Genomic DNA, 26,598 nt, shown 5'->3' on the forward strand with positions numbered 1-26,598 from the left:
CATTGCTGTCCATAGCGAAACCTGTTGATGTATATGCTTCTTGGGCAGCTGCAGATGTACAAACACACTGAAGACATGCAACAAGGAGGAGCTATCTAACCTAATTAGGGCATTTTTAGGACACCCATCGCTATATTTTCTGAACACCAGGGCAGCACACCATTCCTTATGTCTGGAGTTGGGTCAAGGATGTGGGTTTAAATCCAGTACTTGCTGGGTTTGGGGTGGGATTTAAGGTTTGTTTACCCAGGGGGTAATGCACACTATGGGGTGTGATTTCTAAAGCACTGTGTTGCATGTTAATTGATCTGTATATACCCTGCTGGTGCACATTAAAGTTTCCCCAGTGTGCTTTTACATAATGCTCTTTCAGCATAACTTGTATAGACTTGTATGATTTAAGGCTGAATCTGGTATATGGTTCAGGATCCGTTTTGTTAGTGCTGTTCTTGTTGACTGCTTCCAATTCCAAAACACAGCTGAAGCAGCTTTTTCCCATTTTGAATTCCCACACCAGACCCCCAAGCCATAAGAACAGCTGAGGTCCAGACCCGCCTGGGCCTCAGAGGGATTAGGATTTAAAGTTCCAGTTGTGGCCTGTCTGCTTATTACAAATGACCACTTTCTAACTAGCCATATTTAGCAGACATGACTTTTGTGAATGTCTCTGAGAAACCCTCTGTGTTTTATGATTGCCCCAACCTCTCACTTTGTGGGGATGGGTTCGTGTGGCAACTATTTAAGCCATTGAAAATAGACATCTCAGCATGCCTTTGTATTGGAGGGTGTAAACCTTGAAGAGCAGGAGAGTTCCTTCATCTGTGAATGAACTTGGAGCCACAAAATATTCTTATGCTCCTAATACAGAAGAAACTATGACAGTCCCTGTCGACAGCCACTCCAGCCCTGCAACAGTCTCTTCTTCCTGTGATTCGGCCCTCCAGGTGAGCCACATTGTACTGCCACCATTTTGAGTCCAATGTTCTTATACAATGTCTTTGGACCTGACTCTGGCCCCCACAATTCTCACACCCTTCTCTCAGGGATCTCAGTCATCCTTTCTCAGGGGCTTCATGCTGCATTACCAGTGGCTGGTAGGGGAACCCAGCCCTCCCACTGCACTGGGTTCCAGGGCAGACCATCAAGGTTCACTGCCAAACTCCTTGCTGCCACCTTCCTGGACTTCTTCCTACCAACAGATCTCTCCTACAGCCCCTCTAAGTTCACCCTTCTTTCAGGGCCAGGACTCAAAGGTCTCTTCCCTGAACTCCCCCAATAAACCTCAAACCAAAAGTATAAACTTAAACCAATGTCTTCCCTCCTCAGGCTTGACCTTTCATACCCCTTTTCCTCTTGCTCTGTTCCTCCACTGAACATGTCGCAAGGCTCTCTTCCTGGAAGCCCAGACCCTGCTCTTTTATCACCACCAGATCCTGTTCCATCCCAAGTGGCTGCTCTGGCCTCCTGCTAGATTTTGCTACAAAAGAGAGGATCCCAGGGTCAACTCTCCCCCTAGGAAAACAGTTCTGTCCGTGTCAAAAGCTTGATCCTGCACCACTGAAGTCAATGGGACTTTTGCCACCCACTTCAATAAGAGCAGGATCACACCTGTAGACAGCAGCATGATGTGGTGATTCAGAGTTCTCACCATGGAACCTCAGGAAGTCTTCCTGCAGTCTTGTTTTGGAATGCAGCTCCACTATGTTTGGGCTTCTTTTGGGTTGGGGGAGGTGGTCCCTGCATGTAAACTTCCTGAAGGCGGCCCAATCTGAGGCACTTGCTTGAATAGTTTCTAGGCTGGCTGTGGACAAAGAGGTGATGTCACAGAAGCAACCTTTTGCTCAAATCTCTGCTTTCATCACAAAGCAAACTGGAGATTGTGTGCAGCTCCCACAGGACACAATCCTGGGAGGTGCTTCCCTCCCTTGAAATTAATGGGAAGTGAAGATTCTCAACCAGGATCGGGACCATAAGGACAATGATGAACGGGTCAGGTAGGAAGGAGGTTATTGAAGAGAAAGCTCCTGTTTGCACACATCATTTACTGTACATTTTCTCTTTGCACAAATCCACCAGAGACATGATTGGTTGGTAGATTGCAACAAACCTTGGTGCCAAATCTGTCCACATATCTATTCAAGGGACACCATCATAGGACCTAACCACATCAGCCACACCATTAGGGGCTCGTTCACCTGCACAACTACCAATGTGATATATGCCATCATGTGCCAGCAACGCCCCTCTGCCATGTACATTGGCCAAACAGGACAGTCTCTATGCAAAAGAATAAATGGACACAAATCTGACATCAGGAATCATAACATTCAAAAATCAGTAGGAGAACACTTCAACCTCTCTGGTCACTCAATAACAGACCTCAAAGTGGCAATTCTTCAACAAAAAGACTTCAAAAACAGACTCCAAAGTGAAACTGCAGAACTGGAATTAATTTGCAAACTGAACACCATCAGATTAGGCCTGAATAAAGACTGGGAGTGGTTGGGTCATTACAAAACCTAAACTTAATTTCCCCCTACTGTTACTCACATGTTTCTGTCAACTGTCTGTAATGGGCCACTCTCATTACCACTTCAAAAGTTATTTTTCCTCCCTTGGTATCCTGCTGTTAAGTGAATTGTCTCATTAGACTGACTTAATACTTGGTAGGCAACTCCCATCCTTGCGTGTATTTATACCTGCTCCTGTATTTTCCATTCCATGCATCTGATGAAGTGGACTCTAGACTATGAAAGCTTATGCCCAAATAAATTTGTTAGTCTCTAAGGTGCCACAAGGACTCCTCATTGTTTTTATCATGAGTATGGTTATCATGTTACCAATGTTGACAGCAAGGAATGCCTCAGAGAATTTCTGCATGGTAAATTCACTGTTATTCCCCATCTTGCTGCATTCTGCAGGGTGAGAAATCTACTGGTATTGAGTGAAACTGCACTGCTAATTTATATTGTTTTGTTTTTAAATATATGGGCAGCTCCACAGGGGCTATAAATTCGGTTTAGTCCTTTGAAGTTAATAGAGAAACTGATTTACACCAGCTGAGAATTTGGCTCATAAAATACTTTATGTATAATTAAATATATCATTTTGATTAGAGGAAAAAGGGAGGAATGTTCTTATAAATTTCTCAAAGATTTATAAGAAGAGAAAAATGGCCTTGTTCACAACTCCACAAATCACAAAGGGTATAAATAATAAACAATGTCAAAACTGTTCATTTATCTTGTTTATCCCTATCACGTTTGACAAAAAAAAGTCATTCAGTTATTGTAACATATAAAATCTAATATAAAAAGAAGATAACTAAAATAATCAACTGTACACAAATAGATAATCACTATGGTCAGTTACGTACAAGCAAGAGAGAGGGGGTGTATTTTTGAAAATTAAGTACTTTGGTTAACAAAAATGCATCTGTGCTAATTTGATTGCCCAAGTTCTCAGAAAAAAAATGAAAGACTTTCCTCTGGACTCTTGCACTTGAATTCATCTCTATGTAACCCTTCTGCCCGTCAGAGTTGGCAGCAACAAGGGCCGGGTTCAATATCTAGGGGTTCCATTCCAATAACACAATGCAAACCGGCTCGAGCCCCCACCCAGTGACCTGGGACAAATATATACCACCCCCGCTGGGCGCCTCCAAGAGGCAATACTTCCCCTCTCGCAAGCACATAGTCTGAGTGTAGCAAAAAGTCTTTTAATAACAGAGAGAAACAATGTGGCATTATGTTGGGGAAACACCACCAACCGGATTCATAACACAACCCATGAGCAAAAACAACCCCACCCCAGGCAAATTGGGGCATGCCCTTTTCCCTTTGGTTCTTGAGTCCAGCAACCCCAAAAGTCCAATGCCCCAAAAGTCTCTGTCCCTGGTCAGGGCAGCCCCAGAGTTCGAAAGTTTATCGGCGGAGCTTTACCTCCCAACCTGGGTGGAAATGGGACGGGGGTAAGAGGCACCTTACGTGATCTGAAGCTGACCGCCCCATAGCTCCATAGCGGCGCTCCGCTCCGCTCCACCAGCCGCCCCACAAAACTCCTTCGCGCAGCTGCACTCCGCTCCACCAGCCGCCCCACGAACTCCTTCACTCAGCTGCGCTCCGCTCCGCCAGCCGCCCCACGAACTCCTTCGCTCAGCTCCACGGCCCACAAGCAGCTCCTGCCATCCACACACTGCTCCGTGTCGAACTGCTTCGCCAGCCGGCCCGCAAACTGCTCCACAATATATCTTCAGGCTCCCCCACTACTTAACACAACACTCAGTGATTTCAGCGCTTAGGTGAATTCAGCTTATAATAGGGGAGCCCCAGTGCTGGTGCACTGTCAGCCCAAAGTGAGCTCAGCAGCCTGTAACTAGACTTCTAATGAAATCAAAATTAGCTCTGATATTCCACAGTGGAGAGAGGAGGAAGTGCAATTAGCATGTAAGGCCCTCACCAAGGGGCCCATGCCACCAAGTATTAATACTTGTCCCCAGCCTCTCTCCATTCACACAGTTTTGGAACCCATGACCCTTGCCTAGCGAGTGCTACTTAGATGATGGTGAATCCCTCCATCGTAACAAAAGGCCACATACAGTTCCAAGCACAGTTCCCATAATCAGGGTAATAACAATTTATTCTTCCTGCCCCAATAACAGAGACACTGGGGATCCCACAGCAGCCAAAGTGACCATTTGGGCAGCTATGGTCTCATTCTAGGCGTGGTGGGTGTGCCTATGCAAATGAGATCGGCCCCTGAAATTCTTTTCCACAACTTGCCACACCTCACCACCAGATGTCAGGGTGGAGCTCATCCTGACACTGCTTACATCTATGCCAAGCACAAGCATGAGAAATTTCAATCCTGAACTGTTTTCCAAAGCTATAACTACTGGAAATGGGAACTGAGAACGCAAGCCCCATGTCAAGCATAGCTGTAAGGAAAATAGCAATTGAATAAGTGCATTCTGGCAAAAATAGACACAAATAAGCAAATGGGCCAGCAAAGAAAATGCAGAAAGACCAACATATCTGGGATTCCATTCCATATCATACATGCCAGATCTGATGTTTTAAAACAAAATGGGTTTGTTTTTCAAATTATTTTGGTGTTGAACCAATGGCTCTGGGTCTGGAACTCTGATTTTTCATTGAACAAGTACCGCATAGGCATCAATAATGGAAGATCCAACCACAACACTAACATGCTTCAACCTTTAACCCATTCAGTCCTTGTGTTGTAGCAACCAGGCAAGGTACTAACAAACTTCAACAGGACTTTATTTTTAAAGTGGAAACCTCTTTACCAAGCTGATGCTGCACCCTCAGGAACTCTCACTCTGCCTCCTCAACTTTCCCCCATCCTTCCTGTTTCCTGTCCTTTCAGATTCCCAACAGCCAGTGCTCCCAATTCTAATAATTACAAGCAGCATCTAAACACCACACCTTGGTCTTTTTGAATCACCATGAAGGGTATCAATTGTGAGGGTGGTTACTTGTCCATTAGGAGTCTGATCCAAAGCCCAGTGAAGTCAGTCAGGACTTTCCAAAGGGCTTTGGATTAGCCCAAAGGGCCTGGGCTAAAATTTCTTTTAACTAGATCACCTAACAGCCATCACATGTGGATGTCTACCAGTCTGTGCTAAATTCAGATTGGTGACCTAAATAGGAAGCAGAAACATCATATTCCAGATCCCTTGAGTAGATCTGAGAAAAAACAACCACAGCAAAAATGTAGGTAAAGAATCCAGCCTCTTTTTTTGCTTGAGAAGTGCTTGTGAACCAATTAGAATTTCCTCAGATGTATTTGTTCAGATTTTGCTGATTAATTTCAGGGAGGTTTTTCACCTATTACTACAAATAAATTTGCTATAGAGTATCCATTATTCAAGATTAATCATTGCAACTGTGTTGGTTATATGTGATTAACCACATAAATCATGTCATATTGTGCCTGAGATAGGAACATAGCTCTTAGTGTTTGTCCATACTTGGGATTATCCCTAACTCAGACAGCGTGGCCAGTAACCATGGTACACAAAGAAAGCTGCTCAGCACCACTAAAGACTACTTCATTTCAAGCACTGGTATCACCACCGATATATATCATGGCTTTCTTTGTTTATGCTTGGGTTTTGCTCTGATGCAGCTATGCCAATTGCTGGCCACCAATGGCTTAATTCAGCAGTTCTCAAACTGTGGGTCGGGACCCCAAAGTGGGTCGTGACCCCGTTTTAATGGGGTCACCGGGGCTGGCATTCAACTTACTAGGGCCCAGGGCCAAAGTCCAAGTCTCACTGCCTGGGGCCGAAGACCATGGGCTTCAATCTTGGGCAGCAGACCTGAGGCTTCAGCTTCAGCCCTGGGCAGCAGAGTTCAGGTTACAGGCTCCCCACCCCGGGGCTGAAGCCCAAGTTGCCCCCCCCCCCACCTCAGGTGGTGGGCTTGAGCTTTGGCTCCCCTGGCTGCAGCAGCAGGGCTTGGGCGGGCTCAGGCTTCAGTCCCCGCTGCTGGGGTCATGTAGCAATTTTTGTGGTCAGAAGTGCAATGATGTTTGAAAACCGCTGGCTTAATCTGAAGTACAAAAAAGGCCTTAAATATTCAGGATGTCATGGGGGCTTTCAGTCTATCAGGGAGACAGATCATTTGGCAGCAGGGAGCAGATAAGCTTGATTGGGGGATGTTGACCCTTTTTCTTCCGGGCCACACAAGCCTTGCCAGAGGCATCCTTCCCAGAACAGTGTAGGTCACTGTGAGATTTATTGGCTGGACGCAGAGTTAACACTTAATCTTCTCTAATCGCTTACACTTAGAGTAATTGCATGTGAGCGGAGTCCTAGTTTCAAAGGATGCAACTGTGACGGGTTGGACCCCTTGGGAAGCCATCTGATGTGCTGAAATACCACTATGTCTACCTGTTCTGCCAACATGGGCCCCCTTTAACCTGTCTTCCTGAGCCAGGCTCTTAAAACCTCCTCTAACACACACACACAGGCAGGGCCACACCCAGCTGCCGATCAACTCTGGAAACATTCATCTTGAGGGACTTGCTCCAGCACTAAGATGTCCACCTCCCTTGGAGTACAGACCCAAAGATATATTATGAAATTTGCCCTCTCCCTCAATATGGACAGAGGTGTGCACACTTCTTGCCCCTCCAGTTAGAAATTACAGAAACCAGGTTTAATAATAAACAAAACAAGTTTTATTAACTATAAAAGACAGATTTTAAGTAATAAAAGGGGTAACAAACATAACAAAACAGATTACGAATCAAATGAAATCAAACATGCAAACTAAGCTAGTTTCATTAAAGAAATTGGTTACAAATGGTAGTTCTCACCGTAGATATTGTTGCAGACAGTTTGCAAAGTTTCTGTGGTTCAGAGTTCCAGTTATATTCCTTTTCAGACTAGACCCCTGTCTCAGTCTGGACTCCCCCCTTGCCTTCACTTTTTCTCCTGTGGCAGACAGGCCCTGGAGACAAGGAGTCCTGTTTGCCTTCTTCCCCACCCTTAAATAGGATTTACATAAGGCGGGAATCCTTTGTTTCCCAAACTTGATCCCCCTTCCCTTACAGTGGAAAGTTACAAGAAGTTCCAGGTAATGTTTTAGTATCAGGTGAGAAGATCACCTGACTCTGGAGGATCACAGCGTCCATGAGTCAGTGGCAGTTTGGAGCATCCACAGGAAGGCCAAGCTTTTCACAGTCTATTGTCCTCGCTGATGGGCCATCCGCCTTGTCTGGCTTTTCCATTGTTGTACCTGAAGTGTTAGCAGTGGGCGTCACCCAAAGTAGCATAGCTGAAATAAAGATACATAGTCAATATTCCAAACTTCAGATACAGAAATGGTACGGGCATACAAATTGGATAACCGCATTCAGTAAATCATAACCTTTCCATCTTGCATAAAGTATATCTCAGTTATGTCATTCATATCATATGCATATTTTCATAAGGAATATGGAACCAGATCACTGCGCTCTTGTCAGGAGTCCACGATTCCTGTTCCCCTTTCGTGACCATCCCACATAAAGCAGCAATCATCCCATATAAAGCATACCGAGTGCATTTCATTTACTAGCCTGTAATTTTCTGTCATTATCAAAGTAATTACACCTATGTGCATGGTTCTAGTTGCAAAGGGTGTCATCTAATCTTTGGGCCTAACCCAAAGCCCAGTGAAATTAGTGAGAATCTTTTCATTGATTTCAATGGGTATTGGAACACGCCCTTTATCTGGACTTAGGGTGATCAGACGTCCCGATTTTATCGGGACAGTCCCGATTTTAGGGGACTTGTCCCGCGTCCCGACCTTACATCGGTCGGGATGCCCTTTGTCCTGATATCAGGACCATCCAGACCACAGCCGCGGTGCCGCTGCTCACCGCTTCCTGGGGCAGCTCCCGGTGCGCCGCCCCCTCCCCCGACCCGCGACCCTAGGAGCCAGAGGGACCTGCCTGCCGGATGCTTCCAGGGATGGGAGCCACCCCAGGTAAGCACCGCTGGGACTCCCCACCTCACCCCCTGGCAGGTCCCTCTGGCTCTTAGGGTGTGGGGGGGCGCTCTGCATGCTGCCAGCGCCTGCAAGCCCTGCTCCGCGGCTCCAGCAGCCCCCATTGGTGCTTTTCCCAGCCAATGGGAGCCACGGAGTTCAAGCTTGTGGCGGGTGCAGCACGTGGAAAGTCTGGAGACCCCCCTCGCTGCTCTGACCCTAGAAGCCAGAGACCTCCCAACAGGGCTGGTGAGTACAGCCAGGGAAGGGGGCAGAATGTGATGGTGAGTGTCTGGGAGGTGTGTGGGGGCGGGGGGGTGCTGGGCTGTGAGGGTGTGGAGGGTGCTGGGCAGTGGGGGAGGTTTGTGTGTTTTGGGGTGCTAGACAGTGGGGGCCTGTTGGGGGGTGCTGGGAAGTGGGGAAGATCTGTGTGTGTCAGGCACTGGGAAGTGGGGGTCTGTGTGGGGCATTGTGTAGTTATGGTGGTGGGGCTGTGGGGAAGGGCACTGGGAGGGAGGGGAAATCTGTGTGTATGGGGGGAAACTAGGGAGTGGGGAGATTCTGTGTGGGGTGCTGGGGAGCTGTGGTGGGGCTGTGGGCAGGGGGGCACTGGGCGGGGGGGGGTGTGCACAGCACTGTGCATTTGTGGTGGAAGGGTTGTAGGGGGGCTCTGGGCATAGTGGATCCAGGGGGCGCTGGGCAGGGGAGCTGTGTGGCGCAGCATGGGCCCACCCCCAACAGGAAGGGGCACGCTGGTAGCACAGGGCCAGGCGGACCAGTGTGCATCTGGCTGCGGTCAGGGCTGTGCACCTGTGTCTGTCTCTTTCCCCCATGCTCACCCAATGTGTCCTGATATTTCACTCTTGCGATCTGGTCACCCTATCTGGACTCAGATCTTTTAGTTGCCTTTCCATCAGGACTCAGGCTAGAGGCTTCAGGAATCCTGTCACCCTGCTGTACCAAACAGCGTCCCCACACCAAATATATTTATCTCCAGTGGAAGAACTCATGCATGACTTCACTATCTGTGAATAATCAAGGACGTAAGCTTATAATCAGCAAGTATTTGCTCATCCATTTGTAATCACAAATGAACATGAACTGGACTGAAGTCAATTTATTTTTAAACTTGAGCAAATTCTTGGGTTGGTTTGTTTTTTTTAAACTGAATTCACCTAATTCTTCCCAGTCCAGTTCTGTTGTAGACACATTAAGGAGGGCAGCCCCCCAACCTGAAGGAAATACTCACCAGCATCGACATACCACACAATAAAAACACTAACCCAGGAATCAAACCCTGCAACAAATCCTGGTGCCAACTCTGTCCACTTATCTATTCAAGGGACACCATCATAGGACCTAACCACATCAGCCACACCATCAGGAGCTTGTTCACCTGCACATCTACCAATGTGATATATGCCAACATGTGCCAGCAAAGCCCCTCTGCCGTGTACATTGGCCAAACAGGACAGCCTCTAACATTCAAAAACCAGTTGGAGAACACTTCAATCTCCCTGGTCACTCAATAACAGACTTAAAAGTGGCAATTCTGCAACAAAAAAACTTCAAAAACAGACTAACAAGAAACTGCAGAACTGGACACCATCAAATTAGGCCTGAATAAAGACTGGGGGTGGATGCGTCATTACAAAAACCAATTTCCCCATACTAATTTTCCCCTACTGTTACTCACACCTTCTTGTCAACTGTTTGAAATGGGCCACCCTCATTACCACTACAAAAGTGATTTTTCCTCCCTTAGTATTCTACTGTTAATTGAATTATCTCATTAGCACCCCCCACTTGGTAAGGCAATTCCCATCTTTTCATGTACTGTGTATTTTCCACTCCATGCATCTGATGAAGTGGGTTTTAGCCTACGAAAGCTTATGCCCAAATAAATTTGTTAGTCTCTAAGGTGCCACAAGGACTCCTCATTGCTGCATGAATTACTGGGTGCGCATCTATAGCTTCGGTTATATTAGAGGCCAGGCTGGATGATTATAACATTCCTTTTTGGCCTTAAAATCTATGAACCTGAGAATACACCTGTGTCACCCAGTCCACCAAATTAAACCAAACCATTTTTTGAGTAGTCCGCACATAAAAAAGCAAATGAACAATTTTCTGGCTGGCAGAAACTGCTATTTATTGATGCTGGGCCACTCAAAAGTATCTGGATGTTTTTACTTCAAAACTTGCCAAAAACGTTCATTTGGGCTCAAGCAAAGCATGAGAAGTTTTAACATAAAGGACCATTTCAGAGACAGTTATTAGCAATTGGAAACTGGTGTTTAAGATGGAATTGTGTAGTACTAAGAGAAACACTAGACTCTGTTTGGCAGTGTATCTGTTCTAACAATTTTACCATAAGAATTAACGTCAAAAAGTTAGTAAAGTTGTGTATGTTTAGACATGCTCCTCTTTAGGGGGAGAGTTTATATTGGTTTAGCCATCTGTAGTCATAGCTAGATGTGAGAGTTTCAGAGAGGTACAAATCCCATTTTTCAGAAATGGTAACTGGGGCATCAAAGCATGACTCCAGATGCATGTTCAGACATAACCAAAGATACATGAATTTTCAATTGGTCATAAAAGGATACTGAAATTGATTGAGGCAGACATATAGGGAAAGACAGTTCAAAAATGTAACTCTAAAGTTAACATCTAAAAAACATGACCTGATTTTAAAAAGTGCGAGCACCCATTGATCTCAGTGCCTGGGCTTCTCTCTCTTGATCTCTGCTGAACCAATTTATTTGACATCTGATGACAGTCTCCCTGAACTTGGAAGGTGAAAGTGCAAATTCTGTAGGCACCAAGGCAACCCAGGGGAGAACATCCACGTGGGAAAAAAAAAAACCTGAGAATTATCCTATGATTCTTCCCTGATTCATTCTTTGATGTGGTCTCTCATCGAGGTTTGCAACACTGGGACCACATCCTTGGGGAGCTCTGAAAAAGTTCATGTGTCTGGTGAAGCTACAAGACAGGCAGAAGTATACTGTGTATCAGCAGGAGTATTCTCCTCAATGACCACCTCCTTTCCCCTCCTGCTTGACTCATTCAGAAATGTCACAGTCAGAGCTGTGCAAAATTCAGCATTCAAGTCTTAACCCTTTGCAGAGTAGTGAACACCAGGTCTACGTTCATATTCCCAGATGAAGGTCCACATGTTCCCACATCTTTGGAGGTTTATCAGAACAGGTTGGACAAACACCTGGCAGGAACAGTCCATTCTTGGTCCTGCCTCAGATGACCTCTCAAGGTCCCTCCCAGCCCTACTTCTCAATGATTCTATGGAGCTGAATGTTTGCTATGAGGTTAGACCAGCACCCCCAAACAAAGCTAGTCTGACACAAGTAGCTGCTTTGTAGACATCCTTGCACTCCAATCCCTTGCTCTCATTCATGTCTCTCAGTCCTGCTGAAACTTATAGGCAACCCTCAATTTTCCAACACAAATAAATCTCTAATTCAGTGTGAATGGGGGAAAAACTCTTCTGTATATATTATGATGGGACTGTGATACAGCAATTCAGTGTTGTTATGTTGCAGTAGAGCCACACTGTTTAGTTTGTGGTGCATTCTCCCCACCAGCCCCCATAAGGCCTAAAGAGGGTAGAACTATGGTCTTGTAGTTAAGGCACTGGTCTGGGGGCTTAGGAGATGTGGATTCAATTCCTGGCTGTGTTACAGCCTCCCCCAGTGACCTTGGGCAAGTCACTTAATCTATGTGTGCCTCTATTCCCAATCTTCTGCTTCTATGCTGTATCCTCTCTACCCATTTTATCTTGTTTATTTAGACTGTAAGCTCTTTGTGGGAGATCCTGACTCAGTCTACGTGTAGGGTGCCTAACACATTGAGGCCCCAGGTTCAGTTGGCACCCCTATGCACTAACGAAATAGAAATAAAGAATAACAAGCCCAGACTCTTTCCTGTTGTTCTTTGCTTGCCAGGGAGAAAGACATGGTGTCAGAACAATGTTTTGAAATTTTGAATTTGGCTGACATTTCTGTTTGCACGGTGGTGTATTCACAAAGCAAAAGCAGGGAACGTTGCACAGTTCTCCTGATGACATCTGTGAGTGAATCACATAGGGAGAAGGAGGATGTTTATTAAGGAGAAAGCTCCTCGGGGTGGTTTTGTCCACAGGTGTCTTGGTAACCAGCTATAATAGGAAGTGAATAGACAAAAGCATCAGGACATTTTGTAATTCGTTTGTTCAAACTGGGTATGCAAAATATGTCGCTGTGACTATGTGAGGCCAATTCCATTTTCAATCAGTTACACGTAGGTGGGCAAAATCTACTGCACATCCAACAGAGGGTAAAGATAAATTGGGGGTGGGGGATTGGGGTGGTGCCATCTCTCAGTTTACACCAATGTCAATCTGGAGTAACTCCAGTGCTGTCAGTGAAATGACTCCAGATTTATGCTGGTGTAAATGAAAGCAAAATCTGGCCCTATGGGTGTAATGTTCACTCCAAAATGTCATCAGTGGACTTAGGGTCCAAATTCCTTAAAAACACATAAGGGCACAAACCTGTGTGTGTAAAATGAGCCTGTGTAAACAGGAAGCCTGGTGCCAAGTGTTTTCACACTGACACCCCCAACTGCACACTTACCTGGCACACTTACCTGGCACTTGTAGGCGTGTTAACAGTATTGCCAACACCAAAAGCTCAGAAATCATGTGTCAGACACCAAGAAAATCACAAGACTGGCCCAAAAATCATGAGATTTTGTTTTAAATTATACTGTGTTTCATTGTCTATCTTCTGAGCGCCCTGCCCACCCTCTGTGTGTGTGTGTGTAACAAATCAGTGTTGTCAGCTCCCCCAAATGTATAGAGTGAGGTGACTTTGGCCCCCACTGCAGGAGTACTCACTGACTGTGTGAGAGTGCAGAGCTTCCAGCTTCTGCCATCTTCCCAATCCATTCATGTATTCTGTATCCCTCCCAGCCCCACATCTGCCCCTTCCTCAGCCAAGCAATTAATTATCCACCCCCCCAGCCCCCACATCAATTCTCTTCCTCCAATCATCACATCTGCCTGTCCCCTTGCCCCCACATCAATTCTGACCTCACATCAGTTTTGCCCCCCACCACCCAGCCTAACCTCTGCTCGTCCTGCAGCCTCAAGATCTGGAGTAGGGGGTGCAGCTGCAGCAGGGACCCCCTCTTGCCCCTCCCAGCCCTGGTGTTGCAGGGATGGAGAGGGAAGGGGGAGGACCAGGGAGCAGAGCAGACTTACCCATTATTCACGGGAGGGGAGTTGCCCTGAGCTGCTGGGTTCTTTCAGCTACCTTCTCCTCCCTCTCCTCCTACAGGCCATCTCACAGCTAGTGAGAACCCCTCCTCTGCTCCCTTTCCCCTACCAAAACCTAATCTTGGCTCCTTATGGGAGGGGAGACAGCTCAGCCTGCCTCAGGCAGCAGCCCGGATTGGCTGCTCCTTCCAAGGAGGTGGGGAAGTGAGTAAGGCAGCCAGTCAAAGAGGTCTTACTCCAGGCATATCTGTAGTTTTTGAGAAGGATGGAGCTCCTCAAGTCAGGGTAAGACTGGCTTAAGCGTCAACTAACATCAAGTTACTCCTGAGGAAATTATGACCGTCGGCAATTCAGGATTGTCTAGGTACTTCCCAAGTTTTCATAGAATTGACTACCCAGGAGGATTATAAAAGTCTGTAATGGGCAGGTGTTGCACTGGGCAAGATCAATCCCCTTGGCTAACCAAGCCAGCGATCAAGACATGAGGAATACATTGACCAAAAGATCAGGAAGCTGAGGGGCAAATCAAGGGGTTTAAGAATCAAGTACCATATTCTGCCCTCAAGATACATGCATGTCAGTCCCACTAATTTCAATGGAACTGTGTATATAGGTAAGATCTGACCCTCAGGTTACTAATTGTCCCCTCAGTTAGTGTTCATGGAAGTAAAGGACTGCTTAGGCAAAGTACAGGTAAGGCTTCTCACATAGCTCTGCCAGTGCACCTCAGACCTGTCTAGCAGCACTCCTGACATTTGCCTTTAGCAGGGTTGCTGTGAAAGACTGGAGTTACTTATCACCTGATTCAACTCTCAAGGAAATCAACATCAGCTGTCACTGTCACTGAATTGTCAGTGACTGCTCTGGGAATTGGATCAACCTTAATTCTTATCACTTCGCCAGGTGGCTTTCTGCACTAATAAATTGCTTGGCCTGGTGACCGGGAAGGTCACTAGAGGTACTGGAGGGTTTTCTCAGATTTTGCAGTGGGATGAGAACAGATTTGGCTAAAGAGTGACTGACATTTCCACTGGAAAGGATTCTCAACTGACTCCCTAACATGATTAGATAGTGGGATTAACACGTTGAGCCAAGGGAGCTGAGGACAGATGGAGTCTGCCTCTGAATCACATTACCATCTGTCTCTCCTGCTAGAAGAATGCTTACAGTCAAGAAGTGACAGGTTTCAGAGTAGCAGCCGTGTTAGTCTGTATTTGCAAAAAGAAAAGGAGTACTAGTGGCACCTTAGAGACTCAAATAAATTGGTTAGTCTCTAAGGTGCCACTAGTACTCCTTTTCTTTTTTAGTCAAGAAGTGGAGATTCAAACAAGAAATATTGGCAGCCATTAGGCACATACCCAGAAACTCTCAGAAGTTTTGCATGAAGAACTGAGTGTTCTCTGGAGCCTGTAGATACCTTCATGAGCTCTCCAGAGATCAGGTACGTCTCCATAGATGACCTCTCTGCCTTCCCTTTCAGCCTTTCCTTTAGCAGTTCCTCCACTTTACTCTATCGGTCTGTTAGAGTCCCTCAGGGAACTGTTCTTGTCCCCCTCCTCTTCACCCTCTACACATATCACGGGGTGACCTCACTCAATCACTTACCAGGCCCGGTCTGCTTTGCCAGTGTGGCCTGCTTCAATATCCTCTTGATTTCCTTTTCCCACTCATCTCTGTGTCTTTTTCCACGCTGTAACCATGTATGAAATCACTGGGACTACTTGCAGAACAAGGTACTACTCAGCACGAGTAGAGATGGCAGAATGCAACACTCATTATAGTCAGTGGGCATTTTTCCGTATACTTCATCAGGCATTAGATCAGGCCCTTGGTCATGAGATGGCAAGTGAATGTATCCAGTGCTACACCACTCAGCTGCCACCTTCACTTCTCTAGGTGATCTAGGGCTACTCTCTTTTGAGTGTACCCTTTCCACTCCTGGATATCTGTGATTGAGAGCTAATCTTCCCAAGATTTCCCCTTTGCACTCCCTCAGTTCCAGACTAGCTGCAATTGAGGCCAAATTGCTGAGGCCACAGTTCCAGTGCAAAATTAGCCTTAAATTGGGGACAATCTCCATGGCTGTGTCTATACTGGAATTTGTTTACTCACTACTACCAGTAGGGGAAGCACTAGTGTAGACCCAATTTGAGGCATCTAGTGTGTGTCATCTAAGCCTGATCAGAGCAGGTCTCCATGGCACAGTGCTTAAAATGCCAGAAGCCAATGGCACGTTGTCTACACAAGGGCTTCCACCATAACTATCATGACTGGAGAGAAATCAGAGGTAGCAACAGTGGCCCGGGATTTTAGCAAACATTTCCTAGTGCAGATGAGTCCTCTGTCCTGCTGTCAAGTGCCAGGCTGTTTGTGACTGACAGATAATTACCCTCTAACTACTGGCTTGTAAACTTTTCAGAGCAAGGTCCAAGTCCTCCTGTGTGTTTATAGAATGCCCATCAAAATGAGGTCCCAATCTTGACTGGGCTGTACTGCAACACAAATAGTAGCCCAATGCTAAATCTGTAACTATGGGCTGATCTTCCTTGTCCTCCCTTTCTGATCCCAGATCCCCTTTTTCCCCAAACAGACCCGTAACCATGTGGCGCCACTGACTGCTGAGATCCGAAGGTTATCTTGATATCTATGCTACAAACTGTTGCCGTGACCTACCAAGGACGTTATGTGACTTCAGTGGGGTGATTGTCCATTTACTTATGTTACAGCTCACTTTAACCCCCAGATAATTCAGACAACTATGATGCGATACAGGACAAAGTTTGGCTGCCTTGACAGCTGGGGTGAAGTCTCTGTTTAAACTTGTTATCAGCCTGGTTGATAGCCCAATAGCCCTCTTTTAAACAAGTAAACACTGAAACACTTGTCCAACAGATGACAGCTGCGCGAGTGATGGTGCCACCGAGATTGCTCCTATGCAGGAAATCCTATGCACCATGTGGGAGCAGAACTGACAATAATTCCCTGCAGCCCCCAACACTCTGGGGGGGAGCCAAGATGGGAAGAGGACGCATAGGCAGTAGCCAGTTACCCTGGGGGCAGGGGGAGGCATAACGATCTAACACAGACTAGCCTACTTGTCTGCTCTAATCAATATTGGACCAACACAGAACCAGCCCCCAGATGAGGGAACCCTTTCTCACTCCCTTGTGCTCCCTCCTACCCTCCCCCCAAAACCCCAGTTTCCAATGCAGACAACCTAGCCCATGACTTCTAACCTGACAGTGACTTTTTAAGGAACAGAGCCAGGTCCTGGTGGGTAGTGTCGGGTGCCAGGCTATCTGCTTTGCCTGATGCTATAATGATACATTGCTCCATGTTCTGCAGGGATTGCCGCTGTTTCTGCATTTCAGCCAGATTGAGGGTCATCTCCTCACATTCCAGGGGTTTATACATCGCAGTTATGTTGGAAACTTTGTGAAGTACCTGCCTCTTAAACACTCAGCATTACCTGTACTCTTGCTCTGCCCCTCTCACCCTCTCTTTATCTGTGGCTGAAACTGAAACTTGCATCTGTTGATTCTCAGTAACACAAATCTCTCCTCTGCGTCTCTAAATCTGCCTGTTTTAGAGTCTGTCCAAATCTTTGGTGATGGGGGCGGGGGAGAATGGACAGGAAGGACAGTCCTGGGGGAATTACTGTCACTGGCCAGCTAGCATCTTTAGTCTTGTAATCTCACTTTCTCTCTTCCTGTCACTCAAAACTGATGTTAAATTTCACACACACGTGCACATGCGGGTCCACCACAGAAACTAACAGACGTAAATGAACCCCGTTCAAGCACTTGAATGTAGTGCAGCCTCAGCAACCTGGTAATTTGAGAGTGTGCAATTCCATCATTTGAGACCGTGAAATTCGGTCCTTATGTGAACATCCCCTGCTAATCCAATCCTGAGTTCCCTCCCAGCTCTGCCAGTGCACGTCAGTCTTAACCTGAAGTCCCCCTACTCCCCAGCTATATAGGTCCACTAGACTGGGGGTCAGGAAACTTGGGTGCTAGTCCCAGCTGTACCACTGCCTTGTTCTGTGACCTTGGGCAAGTCACTGCACGGTGCCTCAGTTTCCCCTTCTGTAAAAATCGGCTAACGATATGGACTTCCTTTGTAAAGCACTTTGAGATCTAGGGTTGAAATGAACTCAGTATTACTATAATATAGTTATTCCATTTCTGGGCTTCCCACACAACTCTGTTAATAATTCAGTCCTGACCGACAGCCTTCCTGCTGTTTCTGGTCTGGGCTCCCCACACGGCTGTGCCAACGCATCTCAGTTCTGAGCTGCATCCCTCACCATTCTCACATGTGAGCCTCAACACCACCTATTTATTCCAGTCCTGGAGCTCTTTAGACAGATACCTCCCTATGAATTGTGTAACAGATTGCTAATATGAACCAAAAGCTTTCCAGGCTAGGATAAGCCAACCCCACAACAAAACTCATTTTACTTGTGTCCAAAAACACATTTGAATCCTAATGCTATTTTAAGGAAACTTACCTGGATCTCTGTTACCTAAGTCTTTCAAAGCTGGCAACCTTGCAAGTGTGAGCTCAGCGCATTAAGCAATATGTGTGGGGGAGGAGAGGAGAGGATTGCTTCAGAGCATTGGCACCTGCTGAGAGAAGGAAGAAGATGGCCACCTTGGGGCAAAATGCTTCGCCATAATGTTGGTGACCAAAGTTAGTTCCCTGCTCTCCAGGTTCCTTTCAATGTGCAATGGAGCAAGTGTTTCAAAACAAGCCAAGAGATTCAATTTCAAAGTAAATATAAATAAATAAAATACACAAATGCAACAGAAAATTGAAAATGTAAATGAAGAGAGTCAGGCAAGCCAGAAGTTAATTTCCTTATGGCACCATTAATTCCACCACTTTGAAGATGCAGAATAAATATTATAACGAGTAATTCAACCAGCTACAAATGTGGCCAAGTTATACAGGATTTAGTGGTATTTCTGTGGTGCGCATTAATTATTAGTACTTGTATTTATGTGTAACACAACAGTGCCTAGAGGCCCCAGTCAGAGATCAGGGTCCCGTTGTGCTAGATATTGTACACATGTCTAATAAGATTGCCCCAGCCCCAAAGACTTTACAATACGATGAGATACAACAGGTGGTGGTAAGAAACAAGAGCACGGGGAGGCCCAGATGACAGTGAAATGATCATATTTGATATAATGTACAGTAGTCACAGTCTCAGAGCATCTCACCCCACTGGCGTGAGGTTGGGAAGTATTACTGTCTCCATTTTGCCGATAAGGAAACCAAAGCACAGAAAGGTAAGGGACTCGCCCAAGGTCATAAAAGAAAGTGCGTAGTAGGCTGGAAGTAAAATGCAGATTAACTGATTCCTAGTCCCCTCTGCCTCAACTGCAGGACCACTCATTTTTCACTCAAGATCACTCACCTTGCAGACAGTGCTGCTAGGTGGAGTTATTACTTGCATTACAGACTTCTTCGGAAAACACAGGGGCTGGCGGTTGGGTAGATGATGCGCACTCTTGGTTCTGACTCAGCATGAAGCCGTGGGCATAGAGGCACTTATGTGGTTGTGCATATATCTGTATTAACACTCTTTATGACAGCAGACACCATAAGGCTGCTCAAGGTCACGCAGCAGTAAATTAGCAGCTGAGCTGGGATCGGAACTGCTGTTCTCCCTAGTGTCACCTCTCACACTAAAACACCAGTAGCTCACTAGGAGAAAACCTGGGTGCATAGCCACTCCTCACCCCTCAGCCATGGGTCAGTCTTTCCCCCAGCGTGGGGTGATACAAATGGCTACCAGGGCCAAAGAGTTCAGGAAGAAAGAATTGCCCTGGGAAGAAGAGGTTAAAGTCACATGCGGGCGCTTTTCTGCTTAAAAGGCTCCCGGGGACGGAGGGGGTAGCCTAAAACCTGATTTGTGAAGCAATATCCCCAAACTTAATACAAAATCTTGATAAGAATGTTCTTTATGGCAGGAAAAGAGGATTGGTGAGTGAGGGAAAGGGGAAAACAAAGGAGTCAGTTCTCTTGATTTTGCCTGCTGGCTTTAGAACAAGGTAAACACATCTATGGAGTAGAGATATTTGAACTCACATCCTTGAGGGGCTCATTAGACTTTATAAAGTCCAGCAAGGAGGGCCCCCCGTTTTCATACAACCCATCTGCGAATGGGTAGTTGAATGTGAACAGGGAAGAAATGCTCATAGCCCAGAGCACAGCAAGATATGTCTGCACTGCAGTTGGGAGGTCCAAGCTTGCCCGACCCCCTGGGCCCGAGCTCAGGTGGCTAGCCCAAGCCACCACCTGAGCAGCAGTGTCCACACTGCTATTTTTAGCATGTTAGCTCAAGCTGAGCTAGTGAGAGCCTACCTACCTGGGCTGGGAATCACCACCCTCTTTCCTCCCCTCCCCCCACACCAACAGCAGTGTAGACATACTCACACAGACTCCATTCAAAAGTCACCCCACATTCTGTGCTGCCCTCAGGTACGTGGGTGAAACTCCCATTCATGTCAACTAGGTAAATCAGAGCAGACTTGGGTTCTCTCTATCTATAGGGTACCCTACCATTTAAAGCTATGGAGGGAATGCGAGCTCCAGGGGTTGGGAAGAGGATACAAAGAGTGTCCTTTTCTTTTTGCAAATACAGACTAACACGGCTGCTACTCTGAAACTAGCTAGGATGACAGTTCAAATCCAATCCAAGCCTCATGACTGAAGTTGGTACCGTCTGAGGGCCGTTTAGTGGCCTAAGCAGAGCAAGATGGTGGGATTCCATCCATTTCCTAGTGGGGCCAGTGTCCACATCACAACTGGTATTAAGTGGCTCCTTCATGTCAGGGCTGAGGTACGTTGGCAGAGCACTGGAGGGGCTAAACTTGTCAGTATCTGTGCTGTGCCAGTTCTGTGGATGAAGAGAGGATTTCTGCTTCCTGGACCGTAAGGTGGGCTGGCCTATATTACAACAAACCACCCAGGGTATAAATTGGTGGCTCCTTCATGGAGCCGCGAGCCCAGGTGCGTTGCTGGCATGGTTCACTGCTACACCCGATACCTGCCCTTTCTGCACTGAGAGGAAGTGTAAAGGGATTCCCCTTTCAGCCCTGGAAACCCTGGCTGGTAAGCCCTCCTGCTGTGTAAACAGCACACATACTCTACCACGTACTGTCACCAAGTGCATCTTTATTATTGTTTTGCCTTATGCTCCAGTTACAAGTCAATTTAGCAGCAGATAGAAGGGGTCCCCTTCCTGCTCCAGCCTTTTATACTGCTTGTTTTCTTCTAGCTGGCAAGGTAATTATCTCATTAGCTCATCAGACTCCTTACAGGTGCAAATGACTCCCTCTAACTCTTCAAACCCAGACTACCTTATTCCCTCCTACTCTAACTATGTCCAGTGCCTGTGTCTTCTAAGTGACCAGGTGCTGGCTCCCAAAAGGGACTTTATTTATAGTTGCTAACAGCCCCCTCTCAGAGGAAGATACTGATGCATGTCTACCTGCAGTCAGGCTACCACCCCTCTTCTGTCTCCTCTACATCTTCTTGGGGTTCTGGCTGCACTTTTCCTCACATCCTTCTGTTTATTCACATCCCATCCCCAGTAAGACCAGGAATCTCATCACCAGCCTCCCCCTGGGACTGGCCAAAATGGCCACCTACCAGTCAGGAGGAGGAAGAAGCTGGCTGAAGATGTTCTTTGTGATCGTGGGCCCAATTTCCTGGCACATCTGCATTCATGGATCTGGGCACCATCCCTCTGGATGCCACCCACTAACTCCCTTGATTTCAGAGCAAAGGGAGCTGTCTGGGCTTTTCTTCTTGGTGTCCCCTTCCAGATCCCTTAGTTTGAACCTTTGACCCAATGCCTTTCTTCTTTTGTTTTTCATTGCCCCAAGCCATTCAGTTGACCTCTCCCCTCTGCTGAAGATGAAGTCTGATGTTCTCATGGGTAGAATCCTTTTGGGGACCTAATGGTTCTCTCATGCCCCAGACTGGCTTGGGATCCAGCAGCCCCTCTCTCCAGAGGGATTAGGGTTATTGGGCATCACAGGTGGCCTGCGGATTCAGGTGAATTAATAGTGTGCTCTACTTGTTCCCCCACAAGCATCAGGGAACATGGTTGGCACTGATCTCATCCTAATCACTTTAATAAAGCCAGCAGGGCTCTGAGAGCCCATGGGGCATTGGGAGGGAAATGGCTGCCCTGGAGAGGTAGTTTTATGTAAACAAATCCAGATTATTCATGCACATGCAAGTAGGCACACATGAAAATATGCATGGCCCAGAGCCACCCACAAACATACCTGGTCACAAACATGCCCTAAAAATATGCACACAGAATCACTGCCGACAATCCCTTGGAGTTTGAGGAAGATTTCCATAAAATCCTAGCCAGACAGTTATCACTGGTGATTCCACAGGTGGCTAATGCGACCAACCCACAGATCTTGTCACAAGTGGGGCAGGACATTTCCCAATGGAAAGGGCCGATCTGGATTGATGAATCAGGCTGCGGCGCATTCTTTCCTCCTTTCCCATGTCTCCATTGGATCTCAGAATACTGGGATCCTTGCCACAAGGTCCTTTTCCATTTTGGTCAGTTGAGGGCTTGGGTTTCCCCATGAGCTTATGTCAATATTGCACTTCTTCATGTTGGCTTTCAGGGTGTCTTTGAAGTGCTTTTTTTGCCTGCCCTGCATCCATTGGCCCTGGCTCAGTTGTGAGAACATGACCTACTTTGGGAGTCAATTTTCTGGCTTTCAAAGAACATGAGCAGCCTAATGGAGTTGGGGGTGGATGATCATAGTTTCAATGCTGGAGATTTTGGCTTGGGACAGAATACTGCATCAGTCATCCCACTTGATTCAGAAGATCTTGCGGAGGCTACGCTGAGGGTATCGTTAAAGAACTTTGAGATGTCTACTGTATGTGATGCAGGTTTCAGCACCATAAACAAGAGCAAGGCTAAGAACAGCCAGGTACACAAGAAAGTTGGTTTGATTCAATACGTCATGATCTTCGAAGCCACAGAATTATGGGGAGCTGGGCAAGAACAGACCACTTGCGTCCTCCCACGTGTAATTCTGAAGGATTTCTCAGTCCCTCATTCCTACAAATGGCTTCCCTAGCCTGCTCTTGAATTTCTACAGTGGTGGTGCTTTGGCCAGATGTATATGCGTATACAGGCATGGCCACGAGCCCTTGGACATATACACATGCACATACTCGAAAGGCTTTGAGTAACATCTCCAAGCAGTGTGCATGGCTGCCTGTGCATAGCTCAGCCCATGACCACACACGCATGTGCATCTGGCCATTACAGAAGAGGTTCGGAGAGACATTTGTTGGAATGAGGTAATGAGAGATCCTGCCAAACTGCAGACTGGAGGAGCCACGTTTTAGTGCGCATGAATCTGCACCCATAATGATGGACTCATTCATCCAGACACGTGTACATCTAGGGAATCCTCCAAGTGCATATTTGCAGCCAGCACTCAGGGGCGGGCAGCAGCCACTGGCCAGCTAAGAGCCAGAGGGGCCAGATCCAGCAATAAAATCAGGGAGGCAGGAAAGGGAATGAGCTTTGAACTGCGGCCCTCTACATTCCCATGGCTCATTGCTGCTCTCCAGCCCCAACAGCGGTTCCTAAATCTCTCCAGTAGCAGCCTTCAGCCACACGTATCCACAGATTCCAGTTTTGTGGATCATGCTGTTATACCAATAAAATAAAAACCAGCAGGATCTTATTAAAAGGGGAAAAGGCAAAATGCCACATTTATTGTGAATACAGAAAGAATCACAGTAAGCAGTTAGTTATAGCTATAACATTCCATTCAATTTCATATTTATTCACACATTCATTCATACACACACACACACACACGCAGACAGGTTCTGCAAAGTTGCTTTCATAGTTACCAGCCTTAGAGTTGCTCATGCCAAGCCACTGGCCAGGTGGCCTGGACACGAGGAGGGAGCAGGGCCTTGTCAGATGCTCATCTGACGCTCCTGGAAGTTGGTTTGCAGAATCAGACCCCAAAGTTCTCAGTTTCTAGAGTCCATTTTTATAGGAATTTATTCCTATGCCAGTCTATGGGAATTGCTTCATCCTGCTGTTGCTGAATCAATCAGCAGATGGCACACTCCTAACGGCTCCGTGTTGTTCTTCGGTTCTCCCATCCTTGAGGCTGTTGGGTGGATTCCAGTCTGCCCTCCCGGGGTCCTCTGGCTCTTTCCACTTGACGCCTTCTTCAGCCGATGGACAATGAATGATCAGGGAGGTGCCAGCCTAAGAATTCAGTTATTATCCACACCAAGCATCCATCCACATACATCCTCTATCTCTATTTTAATCACAATTGTTAACAAAGTGAGATAAATACAACAAAAGGGCGGGGAGTCTCTGTGTGCTGTTTCTGTTGTTACAAAGTATTGCTTTGAGAACAGACTCTGTTTTAGGATGTACTAACACAATTAGCAGCTTGCAAGTTTCACACAGAGAGGGAGAGAAACAGTACCAAAAACCAAGAGACCTCTTAATTAGTAATAGCCTGGAATTTACACTATGGGGAATCAAACTCATTTGTGATTTTAATACAGAACTTCTTTAATATGATCCAACAATGCCCCCTCCCAGTCTTGTGCTACATCTGGGGATCTTGCCTTCATCCATCCCCATATGCAACTAGGCACCCACACCAACACCCTCCCCCTTCCACACCAGCAGGCAGCCAAACACTGTACACATTGACACCTTCCCCCTCTCCCCCTCCCATTCCGAGACTTTTTATCACAAAACATGCAAACAAACAAGCTATCTTGGACAAATGGCTGGGAAGCTTTTATCCACAAAGGGCAGGTGCTTAGCCTTGTGAAACGTGGCCAGAGTTTCAAAGGGGCAAGCACAATGCAAGCCAGGTGGACACCTCAGAAGGCTGCCTTGCCACCTGATGGACTGCAGAGGGAAAGGACAGTGCGGGGGGGGGGGGGGGGGTGTGGAAGGGCACAAAGAAAAGGCAAATACTTCCCTGGTGTAACTCCACTGCAGTCAATGAATCTGGTCTGTTAAAGACTAACCCAGCCCACAGGGCCCCTCTAACTCATGCTGGGAAAGGGAAGAAACGTTACATGTGTGTTATCATAGGAGCCCAGTCATGGACCAGGACCCCACTGCACTGGGCGCTATACAAACACTGAACACAACCACACATTCCCCATCCCAAAGAGCTCACACACACACTAAGACAAGAAGAAAAGGAGTACTTGTGGCACCTTAGAGAGTCTCTAAGGTGCCACAAGTACTCCTTTTCTTTTTGCGAATACAGACTAACACGGCTGTTACTCTGAAACTAAGACAAGAGAGAACAGAAGGGTACAGACAGTTGAAGGAGTAGAAGTGAACAATGAGACAACGTTGGTCAGAGTGACAGACAGTGCTCTCTGCATACCAACAGCGTAGATCTTGTTAAGGTTTTGTAGGCATCCCAGCAAAGGCGAGTTTTAAGGAAGACTTGAAGGAGGATAACGGGGCAGCTTTGTGGATGTTGATGGGGAGCGTCTCCCATGTGCGAGAGATAGCATTAGGGGAAGCACCAAAGTGCTTGCTTGAAAATGCAACAAGTGGGCGATGGAGGCTGGCATCCTGGATTGATCAGAAGTGGGAGCGGATATCTTGATATCCCGGACAGTGCTTGGAAGTGAGGACAAGTAGCTTATGTTTGAGGTTATAGAGAAGGGGGAACCAATAGAAGGATTCCAAGAGCAGGATGACCTGCTCAAAGCAATGGGCTAGGAAAGCTATCCTGGCAGGACCATTCTGAATGGATAGGAGCAGGGCAAGATTACATTTGTCAAGGCCAGAGAGAAAATGTTGAAGAGTGAATCTCCAGCCAGCATGCCCTCATATAGCTCAGCATGGTGTAGCAGGTTCTCATCTGGCACCCCCTGCCAATAGCTGTTCCCGCCCAGCAGTGGACTGCTTCTTCTCTTGACTTAGGCCACTGGACAGGACACTTTAAAGTCTCACGGCTTCCAGCGTATCATTGTCCCATACAGTGTCCCACAAAACTAATGAATAAACAGAGCATCCTCTGCTGCTCAGACCTCTGCATCCCACTCTTCTCTCAGAGCAGTGCATTTCCAGACTCCTGCTTGCCTGGCATCCTCCAACAGAATGCAGAAAACCCCGGACAAACCAAACCCAACTAATGTCACCTCTGCCCAGCTTGTCCCACTAGGTTCTCCCCACCTCCCTGTTCTGGAGCACCAATTCCTCTTGGCAAGATCCTGTGGGAGATGTGAGTCAAAGGTGACCAAAAGGCAGCTGGAAATCGAGGACATGGGATTCAGAGTACAGTTCTTTAGCTAGGATGATGGCAGAAGAGGAGAGAATAAATGTCTGGTGGAGGAAGTCAGTGTGATCATGGGACTACTTCCAGCAGAGATGCTCCGCAGCATGAGCGGGAGGAGTACAGGAAGAGGATGTTGAGGGTGAGCTAGGGCTAGGGGTTGGCAGGGTGGACCTTGTGATTGGAAAGAGGGGCAAAAGAATCAAGGGAGGAGGACAGTGAGGAAGGAGTACTTGGGTCAAACCTGACTGTGACCCCATATGCCAGGTTGCCTGCAATGCCCAGAGTAGGGAGCCAGGCCCAGACCCACAGGACAGGAGCCACTGCTGTGGGGTTAATGTGGGACAGGCTCGCTCTCCAGCCCCTTGTGGCCTCCCCAGGCCTCTCCTCTGCACCAGCTGGGATTAGGGCTACAGTGCTGGAATTGAGGGTGCTGTTGCAGGTAACCAGTTCCCCCATGGCAGCTTTAGCC

At 47.0% G+C, this 26,598-nt stretch overlaps 1 protein-coding gene and 1 long non-coding RNA gene across 7 annotated transcripts in view; both read right to left on the minus strand.

Moving 5' to 3' along the window:
- LOC140912491 (uncharacterized) overlaps window positions 1–4,588 on the minus strand; it is a 35,822-nt gene extending 31,234 nt beyond the window's left edge. The window contains exon 1 of the long non-coding RNA XR_012159294.1: window positions 3,987–4,588. This is a non-coding gene — a long non-coding RNA (uncharacterized lncRNA). The remainder of the gene's footprint in view (window positions 1–3,986) is intronic.
- A 3,062-nt stretch (window positions 4,589–7,650) lies between these two features.
- RAB3IL1 (RAB3A interacting protein like 1) overlaps window positions 7,651–26,598 on the minus strand; it is a 69,915-nt gene continuing 50,967 nt past the window's right edge. For all 6 annotated transcript variants that reach the window (XM_073346962.1, XM_073346959.1, XM_073346955.1 and 3 more), the window contains one exon: window positions 7,651–7,805. In XM_073346962.1, coding sequence (XP_073203063.1) covers window positions 7,666–7,805 — 140 coding nt within the window. In that variant the 3' untranslated portion in view covers window positions 7,651–7,665. The remainder of the gene's footprint in view (window positions 7,806–26,598) is intronic.

This window comes from Lepidochelys kempii, chromosome 6 (assembly GCF_965140265.1).
Source record: "Lepidochelys kempii isolate rLepKem1 chromosome 6, rLepKem1.hap2, whole genome shotgun sequence".
In the NCBI taxonomy this organism is placed as follows: Eukaryota; Metazoa; Chordata; order Testudines; family Cheloniidae; genus Lepidochelys; species Lepidochelys kempii.